This window comes from Lathamus discolor, chromosome 3, assembly GCF_037157495.1.
Source record: "Lathamus discolor isolate bLatDis1 chromosome 3, bLatDis1.hap1, whole genome shotgun sequence".
NCBI classification, from domain to species: Eukaryota; Metazoa; Chordata; class Aves; order Psittaciformes; family Psittacidae; genus Lathamus; species Lathamus discolor.
The window spans coordinates 135,101,870-135,115,167 of NC_088886.1; the positions used below are offsets into that span (position 1 = coordinate 135,101,870).

At 37.8% G+C, this 13,298-nt stretch overlaps 1 protein-coding gene across 8 annotated transcripts in view; it reads right to left on the reverse strand.

Annotated features, from left to right (window-relative positions):
- Positions 1-13,298, reverse strand: part of BLNK (B cell linker) — a 99,049-nt gene that overhangs the window by 23,175 nt on the left and 62,576 nt on the right. For 5 of the 8 annotated variants that reach the window (XM_065671962.1, XM_065671959.1, XM_065671961.1 and 2 more), the window contains 2 exons: positions 6,475-6,540; positions 1,339-1,395 (listed from right to left, as the gene is read on the reverse strand). In XM_065671962.1, the coding sequence (XP_065528034.1) occupies positions 1,339-1,395; positions 6,475-6,540 (123 nt within the window). The remainder of the gene's footprint in view (positions 1-1,338; positions 1,396-6,474; positions 6,541-13,298) is intronic. The other 3 variants (XM_065671966.1, XM_065671960.1, XM_065671964.1) reach the window with 1 other exon arrangement.

A 13,298-nucleotide genomic window follows, 5' to 3' on the forward strand; every position in this document is an offset into this window, starting at 1 on the left:
AGATTCCATTTCCACTTACTATTATTTTATGGCGTTATGCCCCCTTTTTGGTAAATGCTGTTGTAATGACATTTGTAATACCAAGTGAATTGAAAGACAGTTTTCATAAATACTGAAAGGATCTTTGTGGCTTTAATATATATACATATATATATTCAGCAAACAGGAGACACTGAATTACAGTCAATTGGTATTTATGTAAAAAATCAAAATAAAAATTTGTGGTTTAACTCAAAATTTAAGGTGCATGTGTGACATCAGAGGCCTTTGCTTTTTGTAGCCATATAAAACATTAGCACAATTTACATTAAAATTATTCTTCAAAGTGACTTTTGAACATTGTCTGACAGCTTCCCTGCAGCACTGATGAGACCTCACCATGGACCTGAACCTTTGTCCACTGAATTGATGACTTCATTCATTCTTCTACCAGGTTCTAACAAATTAATTTGCAAAAATAAACAAATTATTTACCAAAAAATTGTCCGGAAAGAGCTGAAAATGTTTTCTTGTGATCTCTAAGAAATAGACACTCAGTATTTAGGTCCTGAGATGCTGCTTAAGTATCATTGTTCAGGTACCAACGTAACTCAAGAGTGGTGGCATGCTGTCACTAACACGTCAATTGACAAACTTTTCCTGTCTGTTTTGAGACACACTTTGGCTACTTTTGAGTTGAATTAATGCAATTCTGTTGTTCAGATAGTCACACACACACAAATTGCACATGCATGAATCAGTGAATAAATGGTGCAGGCATTTTTAAAGCTCAAGACTCCCTTCCCCCCACCAATCTAGGCATGTAATTTTTGAAGTGCTTACCTGCTTCGTTTGTTTCTAACAACACTAACAAATAGATAGCTGCCTCCTCCAAGTCTTAAACTTCCTGCAGCATAACGTAACTTAGTATACAAACAGTAAATTAAAAAGCATTCTCAACAGCCCTGCAGTTATGTCCAGGTTAGCACAGGCATGTTAGAAAGAGAAATCCAGGGCCACTGCCAGGGCAGATCTCAGGTCTTGGGGAGGCTAGACCAAAATCTGCTCATGCACTCTGCAGCATGGCTATCATGAGTTGTTCAGAGATAGTGAATAGCGAAACTGAGGAAATAGTAAGTGGCTATCTGGGTCACAGTGTAAAGTATGTGGCTTTAGCCACGCTTACATTTCCAAGCTGCTAAGCAGAAGACTTCAACACTTTGTCCCAGGCCCTGTAAATCCTGGCAATGGCCCCGACAGAAGATGTAAATATGTTACAATGAAAGCATATGAAGCACAGAACAGAGGTCTGTGTCTAAGAAGCCTATCATGCCATTGTGCAGCTCTGAAATAGCATACCGATCCCAAGTATCTTTCCCAGTTTTGCAAATTAAGGCCACTTGTTCATTTTGGAACCTGAATATCAATAGAAAAGAAATAATATTTCTGTCACAGAGCTGAAACAATTCACAGCCACATTTGTATTTCCTAGAATCTCTTAAAATACGTTACTGATTCTAAAATTCAAATCCTCTTTAAAAAAACATATTTCTTACTGTACTGGTATGACTTACTGAGTGCCACAACTGAAACAGAAGCTCTTCTGAAGTGAACTGGAGCTTCACTCTGCAAGAGCCAGAACTTTACCCAATGTGCAAACCCCAGTGCTGGCTCAAAAGACATAATCCCTATGCTAAGGAGTGGTTACCTAGCTATTTCAGATTTTGACATCCACATAGATGCTTACAGAGTGACAGTTGACTCCATCCTGTTCCCCTGAAATTAATAAGAAAGGACTGAGAGAATCAAATGCCATCCAAATGGGCAAGTAATTTGCAAGTAAAATATTCTAGTGCTACTCCACTTCAGACTTAAGTTACAGGTGGTGAACTATTTCTATGATAGAACACAATCAAATATTTCAAGTTTCCAGCTATTTTAATGGGATTAGTATTTTTCTGAATTTTAATGCAAAAAAAAAAAAAAAAAGTGATTTTCTGGAGATTTTGAAATATCCCTGAGAAATTTCAGCTCTAAAGGACTCCATAAAATCCAAGCATGTTTTTGAGAGTGTGTTTACAGGTTTTAAAAGCGACGTAACACATCTTACTATGTACAGAGCAGAATGCACTGTAAAGAAATTCATAATAGATTTTAGGAAAGCCAACTATTTCAATGTAAAATACAATGTATTCCAAGATTCCTCTTCTATAGGATGCTGCGGCTGATCCAACAAAACATTTAGGCTACTAAAATACTAACTTATCTATTAACATATACTTACTTAGTTGAGTATTTATCGTTTCTATTAGTCCTAAGGTCACTAGATCATTACACTTGTGATTAAAAGATAAATTGAACTTTGCAATAAACTTTTTCAGAGGTTCAAACAGGTGCAATCCAGATGACAGATAAAACTCTTCCTGAGCTGTATTCTCATGACCTAGTGGAATAGTTTGTTACAGCTTTGGCAGTATCTGGCAGGTATACAAAATAAAATTAATCTGAAGCTTTTAAAAAACCCTGTCATTACTACTCTTTCACAGATTTCCTTTACAATGTGCTGTGGCAGCAAAATGACATATAGCTGTCATTTATTTATCGTCACTTTGATAAAATATTGTTACATTAATAAAAATCCTGGCACTCAAAGTATTCTATTCAGCTAGACATTGAAATTCATGTTTCTTAAGAGCACAGTTAAAATTAGGTATTATACTTTTCCCTGGCTTCTTTTTCTGAATGTGGTACATCTTGATTTTAGTACTTTTCTCTCATTGTTTGGTCCCTAAAACACCACTTTTCCCTTTGCCAAGGGTTTGATCATGGATGTCTTCGAGTTGCACCTATGCAGATTGAAGGGACATTTAGTGACATAACTCCATTTTTCTGCCTGAAGTTATAAATAGTTTAGAAAAATGGACCAGACAACTCTGAAGTAAAAACTTACCCAACTAAAAAGCTGGATAAAGCAGATGAAACAGAGATGGACTTATTTGCATTTTTCAGGTCAGGTGGCAAATATGATTTCAAGAAATGGACGTATTTGGATTGTGTTCAGTTAGATAAATACCTGCAAGTGCATGATTTAACTTTGGTTTCTTACTCAACACAGTAGGCCAACATGTACCAAAACGTTAGGGTGATATCCTGACTTTGCTAAAAGTCCTACTGCATATACAGCTAGGATTCCACTGAATCAAGCCTAGAGGCTTAAAGGTCTGTATCTGGAGTGTGTTTCAAGCATAGACAACTGTCCTGCAGTGTGAAACTTCCGATTTCTCTCTTGCTTCCCTGTTCTGTATTATCAATGCATAAAAAAAAGCCCCCAGCTCTCACTGTTTATACAACTTTGGCTATACCTATTGCCTCTACACCTGTGCAGTTGTCCTCTGACATCATGATGTGCACAGCAGCTGGGATTCCAGGGCTATAAACAGTTTTGCAGGTGATTAAGAGCAAGCAGGCGAATGCTTTCCAGTGCTGGGCAATATTTTTACTGTCAGAAAATTTTGAGTCAGGATGGGGCATAAATAACAGGGACTTTTAAGCAACGAAGGAACAATCTGCAGTTTTCTGTTACCACCACTGTTCAGACTGCTTTCCTTAGACTTACAAGACACACATATATAGTAGACTTATCCCTCCCCACCTGCTCGTGAATTAAATTGGAGAGCAAGACACCTGATCCAAGAACTTAGTTTTCTGCAATCAAGAGCCAATCCAGGTTTTAGAAGCTTTTAAAGAACTATTGGTGACAAGTCAGATGTATTTCACGAGTACTTGATCATTCTTTCAATTTCAGTAGCAGAAGCTTACAGTATACATCTGTGTGACAACTTTAGGTTTGGGATAAGCATGCACATTATTTGACTTCTCTAAAATGGTTTCTATTTATACTTAAGTTTGAACTTGAGTCAAAATGATGTTTTTCCATCATACAGATAAATTCCAAATCTGTGCTACATAAAGCCAATTTTTTATACAATTTTTCCTGCTTCACTCATGTTTACATCGTTGACATTAATAAAATAATCCTGTAACTGAAATGGAGGAAGTCATCAACTGGAAAACAGTATTTTTTAGAAAAGCATCTAAAAATCAAAGAAAAAAAACCACAAAACAAACCAAAAGGCACATTCAGAGGAACACAGCCAGTTCTAAATCTGCAAAGCCTAGCATCTCTTGTACATATCCTTATCCTTGTCAACTCAGGCTTTTATTGGAAGTCCTATTATGTGCTGGGCCCAAGATCTGAGTTCTGAAGCCATGTGCAAATGTGAGAATTTTTTCTTCATTTTTTTAAAAAGTTTCTGATCTTCATAACTGCAGAAGAGATGAATATGACTGAGATGAACCATACAAGTATCAGAAAGATAATTATATATATATTTATTTTTTTACATCTCAATTTTGTATTCTTATATCTGGGGGAGCTGAAATGTGAGCTTTGTGTTGCAGTGATGAGAGTTTTTATGAACCTGCTCTTTTCTGTAGATTTTTTTTTTTAATCTTTAGAGAATCAAAGAATTGCAGTGTTTTAGCAGCAATCTTGTATCTGACATTTAATGATGGCACCTCTGACCTTTCCAGCTTCAGCTACATTTAGTTCTTGCTATTTCTCCCTTGTCTGTCCTTCCCCTCTCACTCTCAGGAAAGGACACACAGTCACAGCAATACTGATTAATAGCAGAATTCAAGTCCACACAATTATGTGAGACAATGTGTTGCCTTAAATTATGAATTTCAGATGCTTCTATTGTTTCTGCCATCTGCTTTCCCCTCTGAGGCATTTGAACTGGACCCACTGCAGCATTATTAACACTAACTACACTTAAACTACTACTGTGAAGTAGGAAGCCACATTTTATTAAAAAGCAACAATAAAAAAATCCAACCCTCCCTCCTCTCCAAAACCCCACCGAAAGTATTGATGGCCCGGAATGTCTTCCCTGTGAGCAGGTCCCAGGTGAAACTATGAGATTTTGCAGATGGATCTCTGACCACAGTGGTCTATTTACACACATGCTGCGTTAAATAAAAAAAAAAAACAAACCACGCTTAGATTTAATTTATAAGATGCAAGTAGTTGAAACAAGGTAATTTTAAGAGAAATTTTGCTTTTGTGCTTGTGTGGGAACAACACATACATATACCACATGACTATGATTTACTGCAAATTGCAGCAGTGCTAGAGTGAAAGAGAATAAGTAAAGGAAAAAAGTGATCTCAACATTATAATACATCAGCTGTCACCATCAGAGCCTGCTCAAGGTTTGTGGACAGAAACACAGCTGTGATAAAGGGGCCACAAAGAGGGCTTGTAAGCTCAGGTTACTACTCCTGCATAGGGAATGGGAGAACCAGGTGACTGCTGCTGCTCCTAGAAGTGTGTCCCCCTCCTCTGCCAAGGATAGGGGCAGCCCCACCAACACCAGCCTGCCTGGGCTGGCAGCAGGGGCAATAGCTCAGCCAGCATGGCTTTCCAGAGCTCCTGCATAGCCAAGCCAGGCAGGGCCCTACTGCTTCTCCCACCAACCTACTGGTCACTTTGTATATACCTAGAATTAGCTCTTAAAATAATGTTTTCTTTGCCTTGAACTGAGCCTATCATGATCACTCTTAAAGAGCAATTTTAAACAGCATTTGTTTCTGCCTTTTATGTACTACAGCTCTATTTCTGGAATTTAATATGGTGAGCCTAGAAACACTGCAGATACTACGTACTAATTAACTTTCAAAGTACTCAGTACTTTTGTTGTCAATGACCCATGTAAAGACAGACGCCTGAATGACAAAATAGCATCCAAATGGAAGTTCAATGCAAATGAGCTATTACATTAAGAAAAAGAAAAAGTGTACTAAATAGGTAATTGGTTTAAATAGATGTTTGACTGGAAACAGTGAATAGTGTATTCATCTGACAAGGACGCAGAATTACTGGAATTTCTTTCCATGTATAAATACACATGAATATTTTATGATACTCATATGCACATGACATCAATATGCATGCTGTTCAGCACTTCTTACTGGAATAAGGATATTAGGTAAGGCTGGGTTTTGTTTTATGGGACTGAAACACAGGAGGACTTGGTATTTTTATGGGAATTCTAACTATGATGTCCAACCAGTTTGTTCAAGGTAGAGCTCAAATGAGTTTAGTTGCAGCAGGCAGCCTCAGCAGTGGCCTGAGGCGAATGCCACACACCCAAACAACAAGTGATAATCATTCCCGAAGAATAAAAATGCATTTTACCCAAATGCTGTGTTTGAGGGCTTCTAACACAACCTCCAAGTTGAGGCCAGTTCTGCACCTACTTCGTGAAAATCTTAATGATGACAATTCTGTACGTTGCAGTCTGGACTGAAGCTCTTCACATATGCTGAACTACATTCCCCTAGAATAACATGGTCCCATTGCTAAAGCACTAAACACTATGCTAGCAATCTGAACTTCCTCTAGCAAACTAGGATTGGCATTTCAAAACTTACTTTTTGAACTTGTTTATTATCCCACTTTCATTTTTCTTCATGTCATGCACCATCTTCTGAAGCTTCCTGTAAGATAGTAAAGAAAGCAAGCATTAAAATTAGCATGTAGTTGAACACTCATTTATATAAATTAAGATAAATATGCTGAATATATGTTCAGTAAGTAGTTTAGTTGCTAAATTATTTCTGTATGAAGTTTTCCTCCCTTTTTAACAGAGCTCCTTGGCATGATTTGTGTTATCCTTCTTGATACAATTAAGCACAGTTTAAACAATCAAGTAAGTTCATCAAGAAATAACATCATTGCCTGAATTAATAGTTTACCATATTTCACAGCTATAATGGGAATACCCTCTGATTTCTCACTGTACATGAGTCATTTTACCAGTAGACAGTTTACCTCATTCTCATAGTGTCTGTAGTTATAATAGGAGGGGGGAACTGGTACATTCCCAGGCCATCTAAGAAACCGTTAGAGTATCTGTAACTCTGAGCTGTGAAAATTGCCTGTCTCAGGATTCCAGTGACATGGACTGGAATCACAGATTGTTTTTATTCATCACCTGCACTGACCTCATTAAATTTTTACTTGTAATCAAGGCAGTGAATCTCATTTTTCATTCGGTAAGTATAATTTAGAATCCCACCTCCTTTTTCATTTAAAACCCCACACCACTAAAATCATGTCAATGTCAGGAACACAGACATAACTTTCTGCAAAGATTGATTTTGCATTGAAACATGTTGGAAGCCTGGTCATACTAGAAACTGCCACAGAATGCATACTTTTTTAGGTTTTTTTCACACAGGATATGCTCTTCCTGTTCACCCAAACTAATAATTTTTTGTTAGACCCGGGCTGAAGATTTTATCGCAATCAATAAAAGAAAGCAATCATTTTCTTCAAAAAGGGTTTAAAAGAATTTTTGCTATCCATTCTTCATAACAAGTTGTCTATGTCATTCCACATTTTAGTCTTGACTACCGCATCTCTGATTCACAATCAGGCTACCAAATGACTTGGAAGCTTGGCTTACAAAGAGAAGTACAAGCATCAAAGTATTCTTCCTCTTTTTTTAAGCTTTCTTTAAACTTGAAACCTTATTATTCAGAAGGCTGAGTAATGCATAGCGCTGCCCAAAAAAAAAAAAAAAAAAGCTATCTTGCAGCTTCATCATTAGTATTTACGGTTGTCTCTTAAAAAAAGTAAAATAGCTTTTTCAAAGGAAATGGGAATTAGATAGGAATTAGCTAAACAAAATTGGGAAATAACTGAACTAATGTGATTATCTGTCTGCAGTGCCTGGTTCAGGCTGAACAGACCTGTAGCCAACAAAGGCATCAGGTAGCAGTTGAGTATTAGGCTTATGCTGAAAGGAACCTTCCTACCTCTGCTACTGATTTTATAGCAATTGTGGTAGTTAAGTCACATTTAATCCCACTTTATGAGATTTGCTTAAAAAGAACAGTTAAATAACTGAGCGCTTGTAAGTTTTTGGAGTCCTGAAATAAATAATAAGGCTTAATTTTAGTCTTAATACAGTTTATTAACAGAACAAACTGCTCCTTTCATTATGTGGGCTGGAATTGAAAGATATTCCACATTTTCAGCAGCCCTGTAATACAATATGGAATATCCTGCTCTGACAGGCTATGTCAAGAGTCTGATATTTAAAGACTATTCCTAGAGCTTAAATCTCTGCCAATTTTACTTAAAAACCCCAATTCAACCTATTCTTTTTGTCAACTCACAAAAATCACTCACAATCACATCTTTAGCTCAAAACTCCCTCTATTAATTTACAGCAAAAGGATACAGTGTTACCTGCTAATATAGGGAAAAAAAAAATTACTTATAGGTATCAGAAACAGCTGCATAGCAAAATGTTTTGAGATTTCCTGCAACAATGCACTACCTCCATAGGAATAGCTTGGATTATTATCTATACTAAACAGATACATTAGATCTGCAGACCTGGGGCAAAGATCTCAGAAGTACTTGTTTTCCATGGGGTTTGGTTGTTTGGGTTTGTTGGTTTTTTTTTTTTTTTTCCATAAATAGACTCAACTTCTGGTTATGCTTGAAACATCCCAAACAGCCACCTTCTGCAGTTTGCTCTGTCTCGTATCTCAGTTGGCACCTGGCAGTGTCTATAAATGCAAAGTAATGAGGAATGAAAAGAGGAAGAGGAGGTTTAAATGGTTTAGTTCTAGTTTGTGGAGAATGGTTGTCTGCAAGTGTTTGTGTCCTTTTCAGAAAAGCTTGCCAGCCTTAAACTAGAAACGCATACAAGCGTAAGACATTTTTCTTCCTGTGTTTGTTGTTTGTTAGAGATAGGACTCAAAGTGTTTGATTTTTCACATGACTGATTTTATTTTAAATTTTCACTTTGGTCTCTTAAGAAAAATCCACACACACACACAAATAAAATCCACCCCAAAATTTGTAACTACAAGTACCCAGAACAGTTTTCTTTTCATTTCATCACATTTAGGTGAATTGATCAGACTATCGTGGGTGTCCCCTATGCACTGAATAAGGCTATAGTCTAAAAGAACATTTTTATACCTATTAAAAAAAAAAAAAGGCATTTAAATTAAAGGTAATTGCACATCCTGCTGGACTGAAATCAAAACATTCTCATTTTTGCATAATGAGATTTCCTAAAAGTCTCTGCCTTGTATTTCTCATTCTTTTTCTGGAGCCATTTAATTTTCTAATTACACGTTGTGATAAATTAGGGAGTACCTAACATGTATTTGTGTGAATTTTTTCAATTTTTAAAGTTAGGTAGCTCTTGTAGGAGTTGCTAGAATACTTAGCTTGTTACCTCTGGACAACTTAACCTGTATCATGCCTGTGAGAGTAAGCAGATAACCATGGCACTTTATAGTTGTAGGTGTAGGAAGTCATCATGAACGGATGATCTCCAGTTCAAGTGGAATCTCCTTTGACCCATGAAGTTGAACAAGCTGCAAAACCAGTCTGTGCAGTTAGCCAGAGGCTGAGATTTCTTGAGGTGCCTGCTGGTACAATAGGCTACAACTGACACATTTTACAAACAGCTGTCTGACTTGTGATTTCAGACAGTAGAAAAGAGGAGAGGCAAACAGCAAAGCCTATAGCAAAAGGATTCTCCAAATCTTAAGGGTCTCAAACCCAAGCCCAATGGCCATTCCAGAGAAATGAGGAAAGTGAAGCACAGCAGGGCATTTACTTACTTAACATTTCGCCTGGATCTGCATATCTGATTAGCCCTCAAATACTTTTCTTAAGACAATGCTCCAAGGAAAGAGGTTCATTGTGGGAGGCATTTATCAGAGCAGCAGTGCTGAGAGTATCTAAGAAACGGAAGCTACCATGGCCCAATGTAGACATCCCTTGCTTCAGATACATTACCACAACCTTTTTTTTTTTCCCCCCCCAGAACACATCTGAGTCAGGACCTCATTTACCAACTAATGTTTATTCTCTAGTTGTTCTCTTGGGCTGAACAGATACTAGAAATATTCAAGGACCTCAATTGGCTAGTACCATAAATGAAACTAATACGTAATGCTAGTTTTACCTTGCATTGTATGTAATTAAAGATAATTAAGAGGTCAAACTTAAGAATTGTTTCTTAACCACAAGCGCTAACTTCATTCAGCTTGGTTGAGAGCTTTTTCAGTAAAATCACACTTGCAGATAAAGGTCTGGTATGTGTCACTGTTGATCTTTGAAAGCACGTTTCAGCAGTAGACAGCTATTCTGAGATCCAGTTTAATTGTGTTATAGACTGAATGGACCGTTTCATCAGGAGCTCACTGCACACAGAACAGATTTTCAAACTTCTGCAGATAAGAAATTCAGAAGTCTTGACCCTAGGGGCTTCTAAAAACTTTCAGGTTTCTAACAAATGCATTAGAAATTCTGTATGTTGGAGGGAATCACAAAAAAGGACTCTCCAATGACTCTTAAAAGGAAGCACTTTTTTAGCCCTGTGTTGCTATTTTTCATATCTCACCGATTTTGACCTCCAGCAATTCAGGACCATCAGATGTACTGACAAAGGGATCACTAGCTGTGATACACATGTAAATGCAGGTGGTAAAGTTTACCATTGCAAATACAACATACCCTGAAAGAATGATTTGCTGTGTCACAAAATACCTAGCTGTGCTCAAGGACTGGCAGAGATGCCCTGAGATAAAACAAAATGAAACAAAACCACCTTCTCTTTGATCTGCTCACAGCTCAGCATATGAGGAACGTATGTCAAGTGAAGGGCAATGGGTGGGCCTGGCCTCTGACACATCCCCACTTTCAAACATTAGCTGGAAGCTTCTGCCTTTTTTTCATAGAAGCTATCCCACAAAAGCTTTCCAAAGTCAAAATAATAATTAAAAAAAAAAAAAGAGAGAAATATAATTAACACAAAGAATAATGTGCAGTAAGCTTTCAACTCGGATCTGAGATGAAGTACAGAGTTCCCAGACTTGAGAAATAGGAGCCCGTCTTAGTTTCAGACAGATCTGTGTAATAAGGAATTCTCCTACAATTTAGGCAATTTTTTGAGAAATTGTATTTACCAGTATTATAAATCTATGAAGACATTTACAAATATATATTATGTACATATGTATAGTATGGCTCAGAGCAGTCAGCATGAACAGCTCCTCAGTGGCCATGGCATTCCCCTGTTCTTGGGAACAGAGAGGGATCCCTGGTGCGCACAAACTGCTTGGTTCACCTACTTGTGCGCAATGAATCCAGTACATTGGACCTTCAGGACACACACTGGTTGTCAGTATTTTAGCTGTGCATCTGCCTATGTCACTTTGTGAGTGACAGCCCATAGCAAGTAATACCCCTCTGCTCTAGGAATATATTACATGGTCTGGGGTGAGAATACTGGGCACAGTTGTTTCAGGGCATCTGGCTGTGAGCACAGCTGTGTGCGCTTGCAGCTGGGAGCGGTCCTGATAATGTTTTTGGAAACAGAGCTGATTGCAGCGTCAGTAGGGAGTGGTGGCAAAACAAAAACCAGTTTCAAATGAATCACAGGAAGTTTTGGGTATTACAAGTATGCTTATTTCTGTTTATCTGGAGGATCAGAATTATACCTTCAGTTTCTGGTGCTTACAGGGATGTCTGAATTATCTGGTTTGCCTCTTGGAAAAATCTCCATCTGCATCCACAGACCTGCTTCTTTGGTCAAAAAGGGGCAGAATTTTGAATAGCATCTACTCATACAGGTATGCAAGGGGAGCTTTGTAAGCAATATTGATACATTCAGTACTAAGTGACCTGCATATTCCTTCTCCTCATTCTAACATCAGTTAGGTCTTCAACTGATGAAGTTGAATTGGTTTCATAATAGTAATAATAATTAAAAAAATACCACACTGTAAATCAGTCACTTTGCACCCCAGTTTTAGTTCTTACACCTTTTTGGGTACCTGTCTTTCTTACTGGTAGGGTACCCCTACAGTTCTGTCTCTAGGAAGTCCCATTTTCTGAAAATCATTACTACCTGCATTCAGTTAAAGTAAGACTGTAGGTAGGCGTACTGCTCATTTTTCTCTTGAGAAAAGCATCATAACAAATGATGTAAAAAAAGTAGTTATTTCTTGGTTTTCAGGCAAATTCAAATGCTTACCATTGGAAACCTAAGAATGGGATTTAATAAGTGCAAATTTAGACTTAAAACCAAACCCTCAAGACCCCACCTATGTCAGCTACAAAGTATTACAGAAAATAACCACAAAAAAAGAAATCAGGAAGCAAGGAAGTGTATAGTGGAATTTGGAGAATAAAAGCTAAGTTTCTAGAAGACAAAAAACAAAATTAAAGAGCAGAAAATTAAAAATTAGTACAGCTACCTCTGTTATTTAACACCCCACCCCCCCATTAAAACATGAAACTAAAGAAGGAATAGCATGCCCAGACCCCTCCTTTACTGTTTCTCCCAACACAATAATTCCACCACCTGGTTTTTATTTTGTGTTTCTATTAGCCTTCAGTTTTATATACAGGTGTGCAGGTGACCAAATTAAGAAAGTGATTGTTTCTGGACAAAGGGGAAGACTCCTGCTTGGTGGGGTAAGGGGTGGACAGATGGACATGGTCAGGCCTGGTCACCTAGAAGGGGATTCGTGAAAGAACCACATGAGATTTTGAAAAGCTGGAAGCTCTTTGAACTATCTTTTCAAACCAAATTAGTGAACAGGAAAAGACTACCTTTCTTACAATTGGCTTCTATTAACATAATGCTCCTGACAAAATCTTTGTGGAAGAAAATTGATCTCGGTGAACTGGGTGAGTGTCTTCATGAGATGTATTTTCATATTACTTGCCAGTTTTGTGTTATGTAATTATCTGGGTTGCTTCAGATGGCACAACTCCATCCCCTTCCATTCCACCTTCCTTCTAATTGCTCAGTAGAAAGGAAAAGGATGTTCGCAAATATAGAAAGCATCTAATTCCTCTTGTTAGGCCTCCTTCATGTGCTTCAGATCTCCATATACATGTACACACTCCTGTATCATATGCTAACTGGAACAACAAGAGGGGAATTCCTTTGCGAGGAAATGCAGGCTGGCATCAGCTGGCTGGGTTGAAGCTAGTGTTTTCAATGGCTATTACATGTGTATGATGTATAAAGACACAGCTGAATTCCTGAGGTGCAATCAGATAAACTGCTTCAGTTGCTGCTGGTCTAAGATAGAGGTTATTGCCCCCCATCCACTCTGGGGGCTTTTCACAGCTCACCCCCTGCAATGCCTTTTGTGGCTGGAGAGGAGGAAGTTTGGAGCTGGAGGTGGTAACCTGTGACACCAAA